The sequence below is a fragment of the Dipodomys merriami genome, unplaced genomic scaffold, assembly GCF_024711535.1.
Source record: "Dipodomys merriami isolate MVZ:Mamm:240054 unplaced genomic scaffold, mDipMer1.0.p SCAF_142, whole genome shotgun sequence".
In the NCBI taxonomy this organism is placed as follows: domain Eukaryota; kingdom Metazoa; phylum Chordata; class Mammalia; order Rodentia; family Heteromyidae; genus Dipodomys; species Dipodomys merriami.
Genome location: NW_027202738.1, coordinates 1628665 through 1643169, shown reverse-complemented (window position 1 = coordinate 1643169; position 14505 = coordinate 1628665). Strand labels below are relative to the sequence as shown.

Genomic DNA, 14505 nt, shown 5'->3' with positions numbered 1-14505 from the left:
TGGAACTTATGGGCGTTCTCTGGGGACCTCGTACTATCCTACATATACTGCCTGTGCTGTACCTGCTGTAGTTTTAAGATTGATCCATCACTCGTGGGGCTTATGATAGAAAAGCATAACGATCAAGATTGCCAGAACAGCAGCAGTCTCTGCGGCTCCAGCCAGTTGTTCAGCCACGCCACCAGCAGATGTCAGCTTGAGTCTAGAAGTGGGAGAGCAGAGTGTGTAGAGGGGCAGCTTTCCCACCATCCCTCCAGTGTTACATCCATGCATGTGGGAGTGAGCCTGACTTCGCCTATGGGGAATTGTGTTATTTTAGAGATTTCCTTCAGCAGTTGACAGCTGGGTTTAGCTCACATGCACAATTGCATTGCTTTTTTTTTTTTTTTTTTCTTCTGCATTCCCCTTTCTGACCCAGGATAAATTCTGGTCTGTATGTTTTGTGTCTTAGGTCCATTTTTCTGGCTCACATCATATGTCAGTGCTGTCATGTACTGATGACAATTTGTTTCTCCAGCTACTACTGTAGCTTCAGACAAAGGGCTCTCCGTGACTTGGCGTGATTTGCTTTTAGATTCGACTCCTTCAACTGAGCGTGGATGAAGACAAATACAGTCTGTTCCTTTAGTGATCAGCCATTAGCATTGCTGCTATGATGAGCTTGCTTTCTTATGAGGAGCTTGAGGGAAAAAGCTCTAAATTAGTATGGCTGTCAAGATGGTTTCCATGTCACTTAGAGCAGTACTGTCTCAAGTCTGTCCTTGGATGACTTTGGATGGCCTTTATCTGGGCTCTGGAATGATGGTTTAAAATACAGATTCTATGGGCTCCATTCAGACTTAAATGTCATCTCTGCTTGGGGGCATAGGAATGCATACTCACAGTGAAATCCTTCAACACTACCCCAAGTTTTATGTGCATTAAAGATTGAGATGACAACTCAGTAAATACTCAAGACATGGACAGCAAATTGGAGGCTGGTAAAGTAAGTGTAGATAGGAAATCAGGGAAAAATGTGAATCGCTTGCGTTAATTTGTTAAGAAGATTCTTTTTTGTCTAGGGCCAAACCAAGACCAAATGTTTATTTTTTTATGTATTTTTTATTTCGTTTATATATTTTTTGTTGTTTCTACCATGTATCTCCTCAGATCTCATCCTCCTGAGTAGCTAGGATTACAGGCATGAGCTACTGCTGCCTGGCTCATTTTTCTTTGTAAAAATTTAGGTGGTTTCATGGTCACCTCTCTGGAAAAGAAGCCGAGAAACTGCTGACCGAGAAAGGAAAGCATGGCAGCTTCCTTGTACGGGAGAGCCAGAGCCACCCTGGAGATTTTGTTCTCTCTGTGCGCACCGGTGATGACAAGGGAGAGAGCAACGATGGCAAGTCTAAAGTGACCCATGTCATGATTCGCTGCCAGGTGAGCTGCCCCTGCTCCGGGAAGACAGAGCTGTGACATCCAAAGTCAGCTTCTTTGTTCTTCTATTCCTTCATTGTTTATCCCACTCGCTTCATCACTCTGGAACTGTTGCAGTTTTTATTTTCAGTGTAATTCTGGCAGATTAACTCAGACCTGAGTACATGAGTTACCCTCTGCCCTACAAGATCTGGTCTTAAGACCAAGCGATATCAAATAATATCACACACACACACACACACACACACACACACACACACACACACACACACACACACACACACACACACACACACACACACACACACACACACACACACACACACACACACACACACACACACACACACACACACACACACACACACACACACACACACACACACACACACACACACACACACACACCCCTAGCCTGTCTTCATTATTCCTCTGTTGTCATTTCCATATACTGAAGACTGGGAATGGGGAAAACCAGCGATGTAACATAAACATGACAAGCATCATCATTTTTGTCTTAAAAGGAGCTGAAATATGATGTTGGTGGAGGAGAACGGTTTGATTCTTTGACGGATCTGGTGGAGCATTACAAGAAGAATCCGATGGTGGAGACATTGGGCACAGTTCTACAACTCAAGCAGGTTGGAAAAATGAAGCTTCTATTCCCCCTCAGAGTTTAAAAATACAGATAGTTTCCATACATGCAGAATGTATCAGTCAGCTTTCTGCCTGTGACAGGACACCTGAAAGAATCTGTTTTGTAAGGAGAAGGGGATTTTGGCTCACGGTTTCAGGGGCTTCGGTCCCTTAGCCCTGTCATTTTTGGCCTGTGCAGACACAGTCGTGGTAGGAGGAACCTGTTCACCTCTTGGTGGTAAAGAAGACAGGAAGGGGCTGGCTTCCAGTGACCTAACTTCCCAGCAGCACCACAGGCTGCAGACCAACTGTTTGACACATAGGCCCCTGGGCAATATTTAAGATCTGTATTATAATGGAGAAGGAGAGGAAGGAGTATCAGCTTCCACATATATTATCCATCTTCAGTTTGGATTCAGTTCTTCCCTCCCTCCCTCCCTTCCTTCCTTCTCTTTTTTTTTTTTCTTTTTTTGTCAGTTGTGGGGCTTGAACTCTGGGCCTAGGCAACGTCCCTCAGCTCTTCAGCTCAAGGCTAGTACTCTAGAGCCACAGCACCACTTCCAGTTTTCTGATGGTTTATTGGAGATAAGAGTCTCATGGACTTTCTTGCCCAAGCTGGCTTTGAACTGTGATCCTCAGATCTTAGCCTCTTGAGTAGCTAGGATTACAGACGTGAGCCACCGGTGCCTGGCTTCTCTTTCTTTCTTCTTCTCCTCTTCTTCCTCCTTCACACAGGGTCATGTTATATAGCTCAGACTGGTCTGGAACTTGTGCTCATCTTACTTCTGTCTCCTAAGTGCTACGGTTAAAGGTGTGTTGTGTGCTATGACACCTGGCTCCAAATGTTTCCTTATTACTCTACTTAGTGGATACCACTTGTGGTGTTTGGAAACAAATTCTAGGTGTTATATTATTCCCATATATACCCATTTACATAAAAGGGCTTACAAAGTTGTGGGTTTTTTGGGGGGGTGGGGGAATGGGTTGAGGATTTAACTGAAGTCATTGCACATGCTAAGACTCCGCTAAAGGAGTTTTGCACAAGTGTTGGCCTACTCATTTAATTGTGTACTACGCTTACACTTAATTACCCGTGGCTCTTTGAGACAGGATCCAGTGTGTTGCTCAGACTTAACTTGAGTTTGCTCAAGCTTGTCTCATCAACTTCTCTATTCTCCTGATTCAGCACCCCAAATGCTGGTGCTACAGGTGTGAATCACCACATCTAGCTAGATTTCTTTTTTCCAGTACTGGAACTCAGAGTCTCATACAATTGCTTGGCTTTTTCACTCAAGGCTGGTGCTCTGCCATTTGAGCTACACCTCTACTCCTGGGCTGGCTTGCAACCATGACCCTCAGATCTCAGCCTTCTAAGTAGCTAGAATTATAGGCATGAGCCACTGGTGCCTGGTATGGCTAGATTTTCTAAGGCAGTATTTGGCCAGATTTTCTTCAGAGATCCGCTCTTGGCTTCCTTTCATTGGTCACGTTTGTTCTCTTTTGGAGTTGTTATCTCCCAAGTTTTTGACAGTGTGTCATTTCTAAGTCATGTTGAGGTGAATTCAAACCCAGGTTTGAATTTGTAACAACAGGGTTAATTATTTGCTAAGACGGAAAAAAGATCCAGTTCCTGAGAGAACAGAAAAGAAGGTGAAACTGCCTTTGAACAACTGTATTGTGCATTACTCTGTAGTATTCGTTACTACCAACAGAATTTTTTTGTTTTTACATGAATGCCTTTCTTTTTTTTTTTTTAATTTAATTTTATTTTGAGAACATACTGTACAGAGGGGCTACAATTACATGGGCAGGATAATGCATACATTTCTTACCAAGCATTGCAGCCTCCTCCTTTGTTTACCCTTCACCTCCCTTCCCAGCCTCCCCCCTCCCCCCACCCAATTATACCCCCCTCCCATGAATGCCTTTCTAAAACACGTTTGCTTCCTCTCCTACCCGCTGTTGGACTTGGTCAGCCTCTCAACACGACTCGGATTAATGCTGCCGAAATCGAAAGCCGAGTTCGAGAATTGAGCAAGTTAGCTGAGACCACAGATAAAGTCAAGCAAGGCTTTTGGGAAGAGTTTGAGGTAAGTTATTATGAAATTGGTTTTATGTGACGTTTAATGGATAAGGTGTTAGAATTTGATCTGAAAGACCTGAATCCAATCCTTTCTTAATTCAGCCAGTGACTGGCTGGAAGCCAGTAGCTGAAGGGCTGCTAAGGGACAGAGGGCGTTGTCCTCAGACAGAGGAGTTGGCAGTTTGTGTCGAATGGAGGAGCCAGCACTTCCATTTGGTGCTTTCAGTTGGGACTGCTGGCAAAGTCCCAGAAAAGCAAAAGACTGGAATTCCATTGGAAGATTTCCAGTGCTTACTGGGGTCTTCAGAAAGCCGGGGCAGCCTCATTACTCTGAATGGTGGGAGGGAAGTACTAGCTGTGCTCCAGAAGGTCAGGTAGGTAACTTCGGGGACCGGGTGGACCAATTTCTCCTGCGTAGCTAGGAGAATATCCTGAGTGAAAGATCCTCCATTCCCCTTTCCTGTCACCCCTGATCCTGTACTCTCTCTCTCTCCCCTCATCCATTTGACAGAAATCTTTCAAACACGGTGATCTTGGTGCTCAGGGCATGGTTCAGAAGTAGAGCCTAGGATTCATGAGTTCCTGAGTGCAGGCACTATAAAGAAAAGAAAAGTAACCACAAACTCCCAGGTTTTTGGCATCCTCCTCCTGCTCCGGGCAATACTAGGATTTGTCTCAGGGCTTCTCCCTTGCTAGGCTGACGTGAGGCCACTGAGTCACATTCCCAGCATTGCTTTTGACGTAGTTACTGTCCGAGTTATCTCAAATGCTCAGCACAGGGCCTGGCACACAGCGGGAACTCCATAAGTTAGTGTTTCTCGACTGACTGCTTTAATTTAGTGGCTGTTTACCTCCTTTTATTACTTTTTATTTTTAAATAAGTTTTTTTTTATTGTGAAAATACTGTACAGAGGGGTTACAATCACATGAGCAAGGTAATGAGTACATTCCTTATCAAGCATTGTTGCCTCCTCCTTTGTTTTTCCTCTACCATCCCTTCCCTCCCCTCTCCAAAACTACACTCCCCCCCCCTTACCTCCTTTTATGAATGTTCTTTCCATCATCTTTGGAAGACTGTAGAATTCAGTGGCGCTGCGGAATGGACAAGTGAGTAATGACTGAGGGATGAAGTCCTTTCCGCCTCAGTGTGTCAGAGCAGCCCGGTGGGCTCACTGTCAGCTCCCTCGCAGAGCTAGCAGCCTGAGGCACTTCACGGCACACGTAGACTCCAGTTGCGTTCCAGCCTGGAGGAGCTTGTGTGGAGCAACCGGGTGCTTGCTCAGGACAGTGCATTGCAGGACAGGCCCTGCAATTCAGCTTCATTCTATTTTCTCCACAGGCCCTGGAGACACCTGAGGAACACTGGGGCGGTGGGGGGGGCGGGGGGAGATTCTAGTGGAGTGGAAAACTAGCGATGAAGAGCATCAGTGAAACACGATGATAAACGTAACGAGTTAGAGTTGTTATTTTAAATTTACTTTCCTCATTTGTTGCTGAGAGTCACATGCTTTATCACCCAGCTGCATCCTTGGGCTGTCATTACTTATTTTAAACATTGAAATATTTCTCTAAAGCTTTTTTTTTTTTAAATCACCAATACAGATTAAATATTTATTTCTTCTTACTAAGTAGTTTTCAAGGTCATGTTTTCTAAGTTTCTTTTACTTATTGTACTTGTTTCTTACCTGGGACTGTCCTTGACCTGCGGTCCTTCCGTCTCCACCTTCCATGTTGCTGAGGTTGCCAGCTGACAGCGCTACACCTCACCTGTTACCAGCTGACAGCACTGTACCTCACCTGTGCTCATGGATTTTTTTTTTTTTTTTGTCTGTCGTGGGGCTTGAACTCTGGGCTTGCGCACGAGCTTTCCCTGAGCTCTTCAGCTCAAGGTGAGTGCTCTACCACTTGAACTGCAGCAGCACTTCCGGTTTTCTGGTGGTTCATTGAAGATAAAGAGTCTCATGGACTTTCCTGCCCGACCTGGCTTTGAACCGTGATCCTCAGATCTCAGCCTCCTGAGTAGCTAGGATGACAGGCGTGAGCCACCGGTGCCCGGCAGTGCCTTCTTTCTTGGGCCTGGCCTGTAATGTGGTTTCTCCTGCATACTGCAGTCACTTTTAGGAAATACACTTAGTGCCTTTTTTTCCAGCAATTCCAGCAGTCCTTTCTCCAGTCCCTCCTCCCTGTGCTGCTTTAGCTCCTCAATCCCCAGTTTTCTTGGCATCTCCGCCCTGCAGCACACCATTACTAGTTTGTTCCTTTCCCCTCCCTTGTGTCTTGCTATTCCCTGCAGTTCTCCCACACGCCTCGCCGAGCCTGGTGGCTCTGGAGGACCCGCCACGCTTCTTGCTCCACACTCTCAGCGTGTTCTCCTTCCCTGGAGTTCATGCTGCTTTTGGGCTCTGGGGATACCGTTCGGCTTGTGCATTCCACATTGCTTCTCGGCTGTCATCTCTCTTCAGACTCAGGCGTTCCAGACAGGACTTGTGATTTTCTCCCTCAGAGCAAATCTTAGCTTCCTGTCCTTGCTAGTCATGTCTTTTTAAATAATCCCATCCCTATAGTGCCTGGATTCACTTTTCTCCTCTTCCTCCCATAGTTTATTGTGTGCCAAGTCCTGTTGATTTTCCTTTTCTAACATCTTTCTAGTTTTTTTTTTTTTTTTTTTTTTTTTTTCTGGTCATGGGGCCTGAACTCTGGGCCTGGGTGCTGTCCCTCAGCTCTTCAGCTCAAGGCAAGCACTCTACCACTTGACCCACAGCACCACTTCTGGCTTTTTCTGCTCATGGGGTGCTGAGGAATCGAACCCAGGGCCTCATGCATGCAAGGCAAGCTATCTGGGGCTCTGGAAGACATCTGGTGCACCGCCAGGTCTTCTGAGGTAGATTAGACTTTGTCCAGGTGCTCTGCCGGACCAAGGTACCTGTCCAGGGTGGCCCAGCTGAGGGTACTCTCTTTGGCTCTCTTTGCTGGGATCCCACCCCTCTAGCCTTACTTGCCCGCCCCCCCAGCCTTCTCTTCTTCTCTCCTCTAGATCCCTTCCCCTCCTTCCACAAATATGTATCCCTTAGTAGCTTTGTTTTCCAAGTAAATCCCATGGCTTGTACTTGCCTTAAAGTTCTCCGGCATTATTTGCTTATTTTTGTTTGTTCATTTGTTTTTCGGAGCTGGCGGTGGAACCCAGTGCCTTTTACCCAGAAGACCCATGCTCAGCCCACCAGCATCGTTATTTTTATCCCGAAGTAGTTGGGCTCTGCTGCTCCAAACAGTCTTTGGAGCCGGCGGAGCACAGGGGCACTGTCTCTGCATGTGCCTGTGTGCCTCTCTTCCTCTTGGGTTTCCATTCTTGAAACTCCAGTCCAGAGCCAGGCCCAGAGCCTGTGGGAAAATCTTAGTCCTCAGTGATGGGGCTGCTGCGCTGGGTACCAGGTTGGCAGGAGTTCAGAGAAGAGATGCTTGATGTGCGTGATGGCAGTAAACACAAGGAGCCAGCCTGTGCAATGAAACTTGTCCTCTTCCTTGGTACTCCTGCTGGGCACTTGTACATGTTCCCCACGGGACGGGACAGGCGTTGGCTTTCCTGACGCCTTTGCAGGTTTTGTGTGGGCTCTGGCCTCTAGAGTCTGCTGAGAGCTCGGCCCTGATGGTGATAGAGGGGAACCGGGCAGGGCCGGAGGGCGGGGCCGGAGGGATCCGCCCTCCACAGTGATGGCGGCCGAACGCCCTCCAGGAGTGCAATGGCTCCTAAGCGAGGGCTCCCACACCGGGGAGCCAGGTTTGTTTTAAATGAGGCTGCTACTTCTCTCTCCCTTTACCATTTTTTGCTGAAGTTTTGTTTCACTTTATCACGACGGTTGACTTTTAAGTGACAGATTTGGTTCAGTGTTTGAACTTCTCTTTGAACCTCACCTTGCTACCCTAAGCATCCAGCACTGTTGCCAGGCAGGGCTGGCTCACAGTTCAAGAAAATGCCAGCTTGCAGAAGGCACACAGCTTTAATTAATCTAGATGAGTATGTCTCTCCCTGAGTCCTGCATGCTTGGGGCTTGTTTCTGTTAAGGTTTCCGCCAGTGGAACACTTTCTGTTATGAGCTGTGTGTTGAGGCTGAATATTGCATTTTGAAACTGAGAGTCAAATACTAATTTAAAACCCTGACTTTTATACCTGCCTTTGAAATTCAGATAAATGAAATGGAACTATCACAGGGCTGCTGCACTGCAAAATATCGATTCTGTCTCTTCTGGCAGAAATCTTTAAGGGGTAGTCGTTGTGGCATTTTTATATAGAAAAATTGCTTTTCTTTTTAGCCTACTTTTCACTTTCCTGTTTTGCCCATTTGTGATTTCCCATTAAAAACTACCCTGCAGGGAGTTGGCTGGCGGGGGAGAAGTAGAGGGTGCAGCTCAGTAGGACAGCACTTGCCTAGCAAGTGCCAGAGGCCCTGGGTTCGATCTCTGGGATTGCAAAACCCAAATAGCATGTTGGAGACTAATGACCCCTCCAGAGGCACATTCTGTGATTTTGGAAAGGGAACACACTCCTTGAGTGTTCTGCTGCCTGGCCGGTGCCCGCCTCGGGCCTGCCCGCACAATTGTCTTCTTTCTTCCCCCAGTTCCCTATTGATGTGGGCCAGCCCCACGGTGGCTGGCTGGTTCAGTGTCTCTCTCTGCCTGATGGGGTTCCCCACCTCCTGGTCCCAGAGAGGGCTCAGTGAACGCCTCATACCCATCCCTGTCCCTTCCCAAGCCTCCTTCCACCATGTCGTGGCCTGGCCACACGGGCTTGACATCGGAAACCCCAACGCTTCACTGGGAGAAGTCACATTCCCATCATCCAGTGACGGCAGACCGCCCCGCCATCCTGTACCAGATCAAGCACGGGCCCCTCCCCTCCTCCCTCCTCCCTTCTCTTCCCTTTTGTTTCCTTTCTCTGCTTTTGACGCATCATAACAATTACTTTTCTTTCTAGACACTACAACAGCAGGAATGCAAACTTCTCTACAGCCGAAAAGAGGGTCAGAGGCAAGAAAATAAGAACAAGAACAGATATAAAAACATCCTGCCCTGTAAGTATCCATATATCCTCCTTGATAATGAATAGTCACTGTGCCCAGGGCCGGGTGGGGGTGGGGGTCGGCAGATGTTTTGCTCTTGTTAACAGACCCCAGGCCTTAGCATCTTAAAGGGAGAGCAGTAGTTTCTAAAATAATCAACAGCAGAGGGGATGGATGGTCTTCTTCGTGGGTTTCTAGGATACCGGTTGCCATAAAACAGCCACGTGGAGGTTTTGTCTGTGGTCCTGTCCTTCTGTTCATTAGTTTTCTGTCTGCCCAAGTGTAATCATCTTAAGGTTGTGACCATACAGAGTCAGGCCGTGCCATGAGTCACAGGGTCTGAGATCAGTGCCTTGGCTCTCCAGCATGCACCCCAAGTCATGGGGAAGGCTCACCTCAGTTCACTCATGTGGGAAAAATCAGAAAACACTCCGGAGTCTGCCATCCAACTATTCCTCTTGCTAGTCCCCTGACTTGTAGTGACACACCTGCAGTTGCTCAAAAGAGGACCATGGGAATATTTTGGAAGCTGTACTTCCTTTCATATGCAGATGCTGCCAGCAAGAGTCCAGGTTGAACCTGGAAGGAGGTCCCTAGAGCAGGGACCCCACGAATGGTCCCCCACACATGTGCAGTTCACCTCTCTAGAGGGCAGACTCTGCCAGTCTTTGCAGCCTGATGTTTCCTAATCTGGACCTCATGGGCACAGAGCAAGTGTTCTTACCCACATGCCAGAGACTGTTTAGCAAGGCGACAGGTGGCATTCCAAAGGCGCTGTCCTCGTGCCATACAGGGGCCCCAGATTCACGCCTGTGATCCCAGCTACTCAGGACTTAGAGACTGGCAGGATTACTATTCAAGGCCAGTCCAGGCAAAAAGTGCGACCCCCATCTCAGCACAAGCTGGTGTAGTAGCACACGACAGTCATGCTAGCTACATGGGAAGTATAATAAGCAGGAGGATGGCGGTCCAGCCCTGGCAAATACTTACGGACAACATTATGTTTAGAAACAGCAGTGATTACTCCTTCATCTTTCCTACCGCCTGTGACCCCATGAGCACCAGGGGAGCCCCTGAGCAGAGGGAAAACATAGATATAAAAGAAAGAGGTCTCACCGGGCGCTGCTGGCTCACGCCTGTAATCCTAGCTACTCAGGAGGCTGAGATCTGAGGATCACAGTTCAAAGCCAGCCCGGGCAGGAGAGACCATGAGACTCCTATCTCCAATAAACCACCAGAAAACCGGAAGTGGCGCTGTAGCTCAAGTGGTAGAGCGCTTGCCTTGAGCTGAAGAGCTGAGGGACAGCGCCCAGGCCCAGAGTTCAAGCCCCATGACCGACCAAAAAAAAAAAAAAAGAAAAAGAAAGAAAGAGGTCTCTTGGGCTGGGAAGGTGGCTCAGTGGTAGAGTGCTTGCCTTGCATTCCTGAGGCCCTGGGTTCGATTCCTCAGCACCACATAAGCAAAAAAGAAAAAAGCCGGAAGTGGCGCTGTGGCTCAAGTGGTAGAGCGCTAGCCTTGAGCTGAAGAGCTGAGGGACAGCGTCCAGGCCCCACGACCAGACCCCCCCCCAAAAAAAAAGAACGAGGTCTCTTGAGATCATTAGCCCCCCCCATCTGATAAGTAACCAAAGCCAGAAGGTCTCAAAGAGGCCCTGAGTTTAAACCCTAGAACCCACCCCCCAAAAATAGAAAGACAAAAGAAAGAGGAGGAGAAGGCAGCCGTGGGGGCACCTGTGGCATTCAGGGAGTGTGTGTTTGTAGTTTATTTTTCATGCCATCTTCTCGTTGAGGAGGGTTTTATCCCTTGGAGGGTTGAGGGTGAACTGACGGGTGCTGACGCAGAGTTCTCACGGGGCTGTGCTCTCCCTTCCTTCCAGTCGATCACACCAGGGTAGTCCTGCATGATGGGGACCCTAACGAGCCCGTTTCTGATTACATCAACGCAAACATCATCATGGTAAACCTGCCTTTCTCACTGTTTTCTGGTTGCCTGTGGAGGGAAGTTTTAACCTTGTGTCCTGGAAGCAACTTCCACATGTTTGAAGGACTTTCTTCCTAAATTTGTAGCCTGAGTTTGAAACCAAGTGCAACAATTCAAAGCCCAAGAAAAGTTACATTGCCACACAAGGCTGCCTACAGAACACGGTGAATGACTTCTGGCGGATGGTGTTCCAGGAGAACTCCCGGGTGATTGTCATGACGACCAAGGAGGTGGAGAGGGGGAAGGTATGCCACACACCCTCCCTCCCTTCCTCCCTCCTTCCTCCCTTCCTCCCTCCTTCCTCCCTCCCTCCCTCCCTCCCTTCCTCCCTCCTTCCTCCCTCCCTCCCTCCCTCCCTCCCTCCCTCCCTCCCTCCCTTCCTCCCTCCTTCCTCCCTCCCTCCCTCCCTCCCTTCCTCCCTCCTTCCTCCCTCCCTCCCTCCCTTCCTCCCTCCTTCCTCCCTCCCTCCCTCCCTTCTTCCCTTCCTTGAGCTTGAACTAAGGGCCTGGGCATTGTCCCTGAGCCTCTTTGAATTCAACACTAGCACTCTACCACTTGGGCCACAGCACCACTTCCAGCTTTTTCTGAGTGCTTTATTGGAGATAAGAGTCATACGAACTTTTCTGCCCAGGCTGATTTCAAACCATGGTCATCAGATCTCAGCCTCCTGAGTAGCTAGGGTTACAGGCGTGAGCCACCAGCACCCAGCTTCCTTTTCTTTTTTAACACAGTGGAGGCGTGGACTTTATGCATGCTAGGCCACAACAACTTGGGCCACAAGCCCAGCCCTTTTTGGCTTTAGTTTTCACATAGATCTTGGGCTTTTGCTTGGTCTGGCCTTCAACAACAGTCCTCCTACCCGTAGCCTCCCACGTGTCTGGAATAAGTGTGCTGCCATATCTGGCCCTCCTTGTGGGTTTTTAATGTGGAAATATCATGAGTTTTTTTGGGTGTTTTTGTCAAAGTTCTTTCTGTTCTGTCTGTAACTGGTTTATGTAAGAATTCAGTGGAGCATGACAGCCACATCTAGCAGTGAACCAGGGGCAGATGAGGATTTGGGACTGAGGTCCTCTGGGGCAGCTTCTCTGCGCTGTGAGGGTGGGGCAGTTGCATAAGATTCGTGTTTGGATTCCTGGCTGGTGCACTTCTGCACATTCCTGAGGTTAAATCTGGGCACATTCAGTGAGATGCAGGCTTCCTTGAGCAGTGACATTAGATGTTCTCAAACTCATGGGCCAATGACAGCATCTTCCTAATTTCTGCTTCAGGTGAATGCTGCTGGCCTGATGTGGAAGGAAGGGTTGAAGCCCCCTACCTTCCTTCCTGCTGGCTTGGGTGTTCAGGAGGCAGCTCATTCACAGCACTTGGGCTGTGATAGGCATCTAGGGGCTTTCAGAGTCTCAGTGCCAGACCCCATCAGAAGAGCTATGGAAGCTCTCAGAACAACAGGCCTGACCAGCTGGCTTGGTCCCGATGCTAACTCCCTTGCCTCCATCTCTGTTTGTGCCATGGGCCACTTTCCATGAGAGTGGTCATTTTGCAAGACTTGGACCTTTGTTTGCTGCTGGCTCCAGCTCTCAGAGATTAACTGTCTGTCCTGGGATCCCTTCCAGAGCAAATGTGTCAAGTACTGGCCAGACGAGTATGCGCTCAAAGAGTATGGGGTCATGCGCGTCCGGAACGTCAAAGAAAGCGCGGCTCATGACTACACGCTAAGAGAACTCAAGCTCTCGAAGGTTGGACAAGTAAGTATATTGTATTTGAAGACTTCGGTAACGGTGTTGGGCACTTAGGATCCAGCGTCTCTGGTTACCTGTGTTTGCTCGCGTTCGTGCGTCTGTTCACTTACTGACTCGGCCGTTCCAGTGCGGGAGGAACCTCTGGGCCACTGGCTGGCCTAGGGTCTGGGACAATTTGAAGGCCAGCGATTCCTCAACTCCCTGATTTATTTAATTCTTTTCTGGTTTTTCTTGGCTCTACTCCAGGGGAATACGGAGAGAACGGTCTGGCAATACCACTTTCGGACCTGGCCGGACCACGGCGTGCCCAGTGACCCCGGGGGCGTGCTGGACTTCCTGGAGGAGGTCCACCACAAGCAAGAGAGCATCATGGATGCAGGCCCTGTCGTGGTTCACTGCAGGTGACAGCTGGGGCTTGCTTTGCCTGCCCACCCCTGGCTCTCTAGGGGACACCTGTGACCCCCAAGTGTATTTCTCATAGACCTAGTATGACCTCCAGGCAGAGGGGACAGAGTGGGTGAGGTGGGCCCAGGCCTTACTCTCAAGGATCCCTCATTGGGTTAGTTCTGCTGAGTCTTCTTTTTAAATATAGTCATAATGTAGGGCTCATGTCTGAGTGATATGTTCATATAGTAATAATGTAGGGCTCACGTCTTAGGAATATATATTTTCCTACACTGTTTGCTTCTTGAGGTGTCAGTCACTTCCCTCCTTGGTGGTGGCTGTCTCTGGACCTCCAGAGGAAAGTGGGGTTGCCAGTGCCCCACTTGGGCTTTGTGCCTGCATGGGGGACAGTCTGGCTCTCCGTATCTCCTTCCTGTGCTGGGCAGGTAGATGTGTGAAACTGGCATTGTTCCTAGTTTTCAAAAGCTACATATAGCAAGCCCTTGTTTCGTGTCAGCCCCTAGCTGTGCTGTTGCCCCCATTTCACAGACATGGAAACAGAGGGTCAGAGGGCTGCAGGGACTTGCCTTGAGCACCCTATTCTAGGAGGCCAGGCTCCAAGTGCGGAGCCTTGTGTTTGTTGCCAGTGTATTTGTAGGTAGGAAGAGGCTGTCTGTAAACCATGGCAGAGCAGATACTCCTCTTAATATTAGCAGCTTGTGTGTGTATGTGTGTGTGCGTGTACACGTGTGTGCTGGTCCTTAGGTTTGATCTCAGGGCCTAGGCACTGCCCCTGTGCTTTTTTGCTCAAGGCTTGCACTCTACCACTTGAGCCACAGTTCCACTCCCACCTTTTTGGTGGTTAGTCGGAGATAAGAGTCTTAGTAGGCTTTCCTGCCCTGGCTGGCTTTGAATCCTGATCCTCAGATCTCAGCCTCCTGAGTAGCTAGGATTTACAAGTGTGAGACACCAGCATCCAGCTTAGCAGCTTGGTTTTGAGTGTACGCCACCATGACCGACCCTGCTGTCCCTGCTTCTCATCTTGCCCTCAGTGCTGGCATTGGCCGGACGGGAACATTCATTGTGATCGACATCCTTATCGACATCATCAGAGAGAAAGGTAGGTCGTATGGAGGGTGAGGAGACAGCGCTGGCTGTCTCCAAGGAAGGTGGGTGCGGGGGGGGGGAATCGGGAGTCCAGAAACCTCCCAG

General features: G+C 48.9%; 1 protein-coding gene across 4 annotated transcripts in view; it reads left to right on the top strand.

Moving 5' to 3' along the window:
- LOC138826367 (tyrosine-protein phosphatase non-receptor type 11) overlaps positions 1-14505 on the top strand; it is a 42457-nt gene that overhangs the window by 19418 nt on the left and 8534 nt on the right. For 2 of the 4 annotated variants that reach the window (XM_070021456.1, XM_070021457.1), the window contains exons 4-12: positions 1227-1419; positions 1941-2057; positions 4029-4142; positions 9105-9201; positions 11067-11146; positions 11257-11415; positions 12784-12915; positions 13156-13310; positions 14346-14413. In XM_070021456.1, the coding sequence (XP_069877557.1) occupies positions 1227-1419; positions 1941-2057; positions 4029-4142; positions 9105-9201; positions 11067-11146; positions 11257-11415; positions 12784-12915; positions 13156-13310; positions 14346-14413 (1115 nt within the window). Of the gene's footprint in view, positions 1-1226; positions 1420-1940; positions 2058-4028; positions 4143-9104; positions 9202-11066; positions 11147-11256; positions 11416-12783; positions 12917-13144; positions 13311-14345; positions 14414-14505 lie in introns of all 4 variants that reach the window. The other 2 variants (XM_070021453.1, XM_070021455.1) reach the window with 1 other exon arrangement.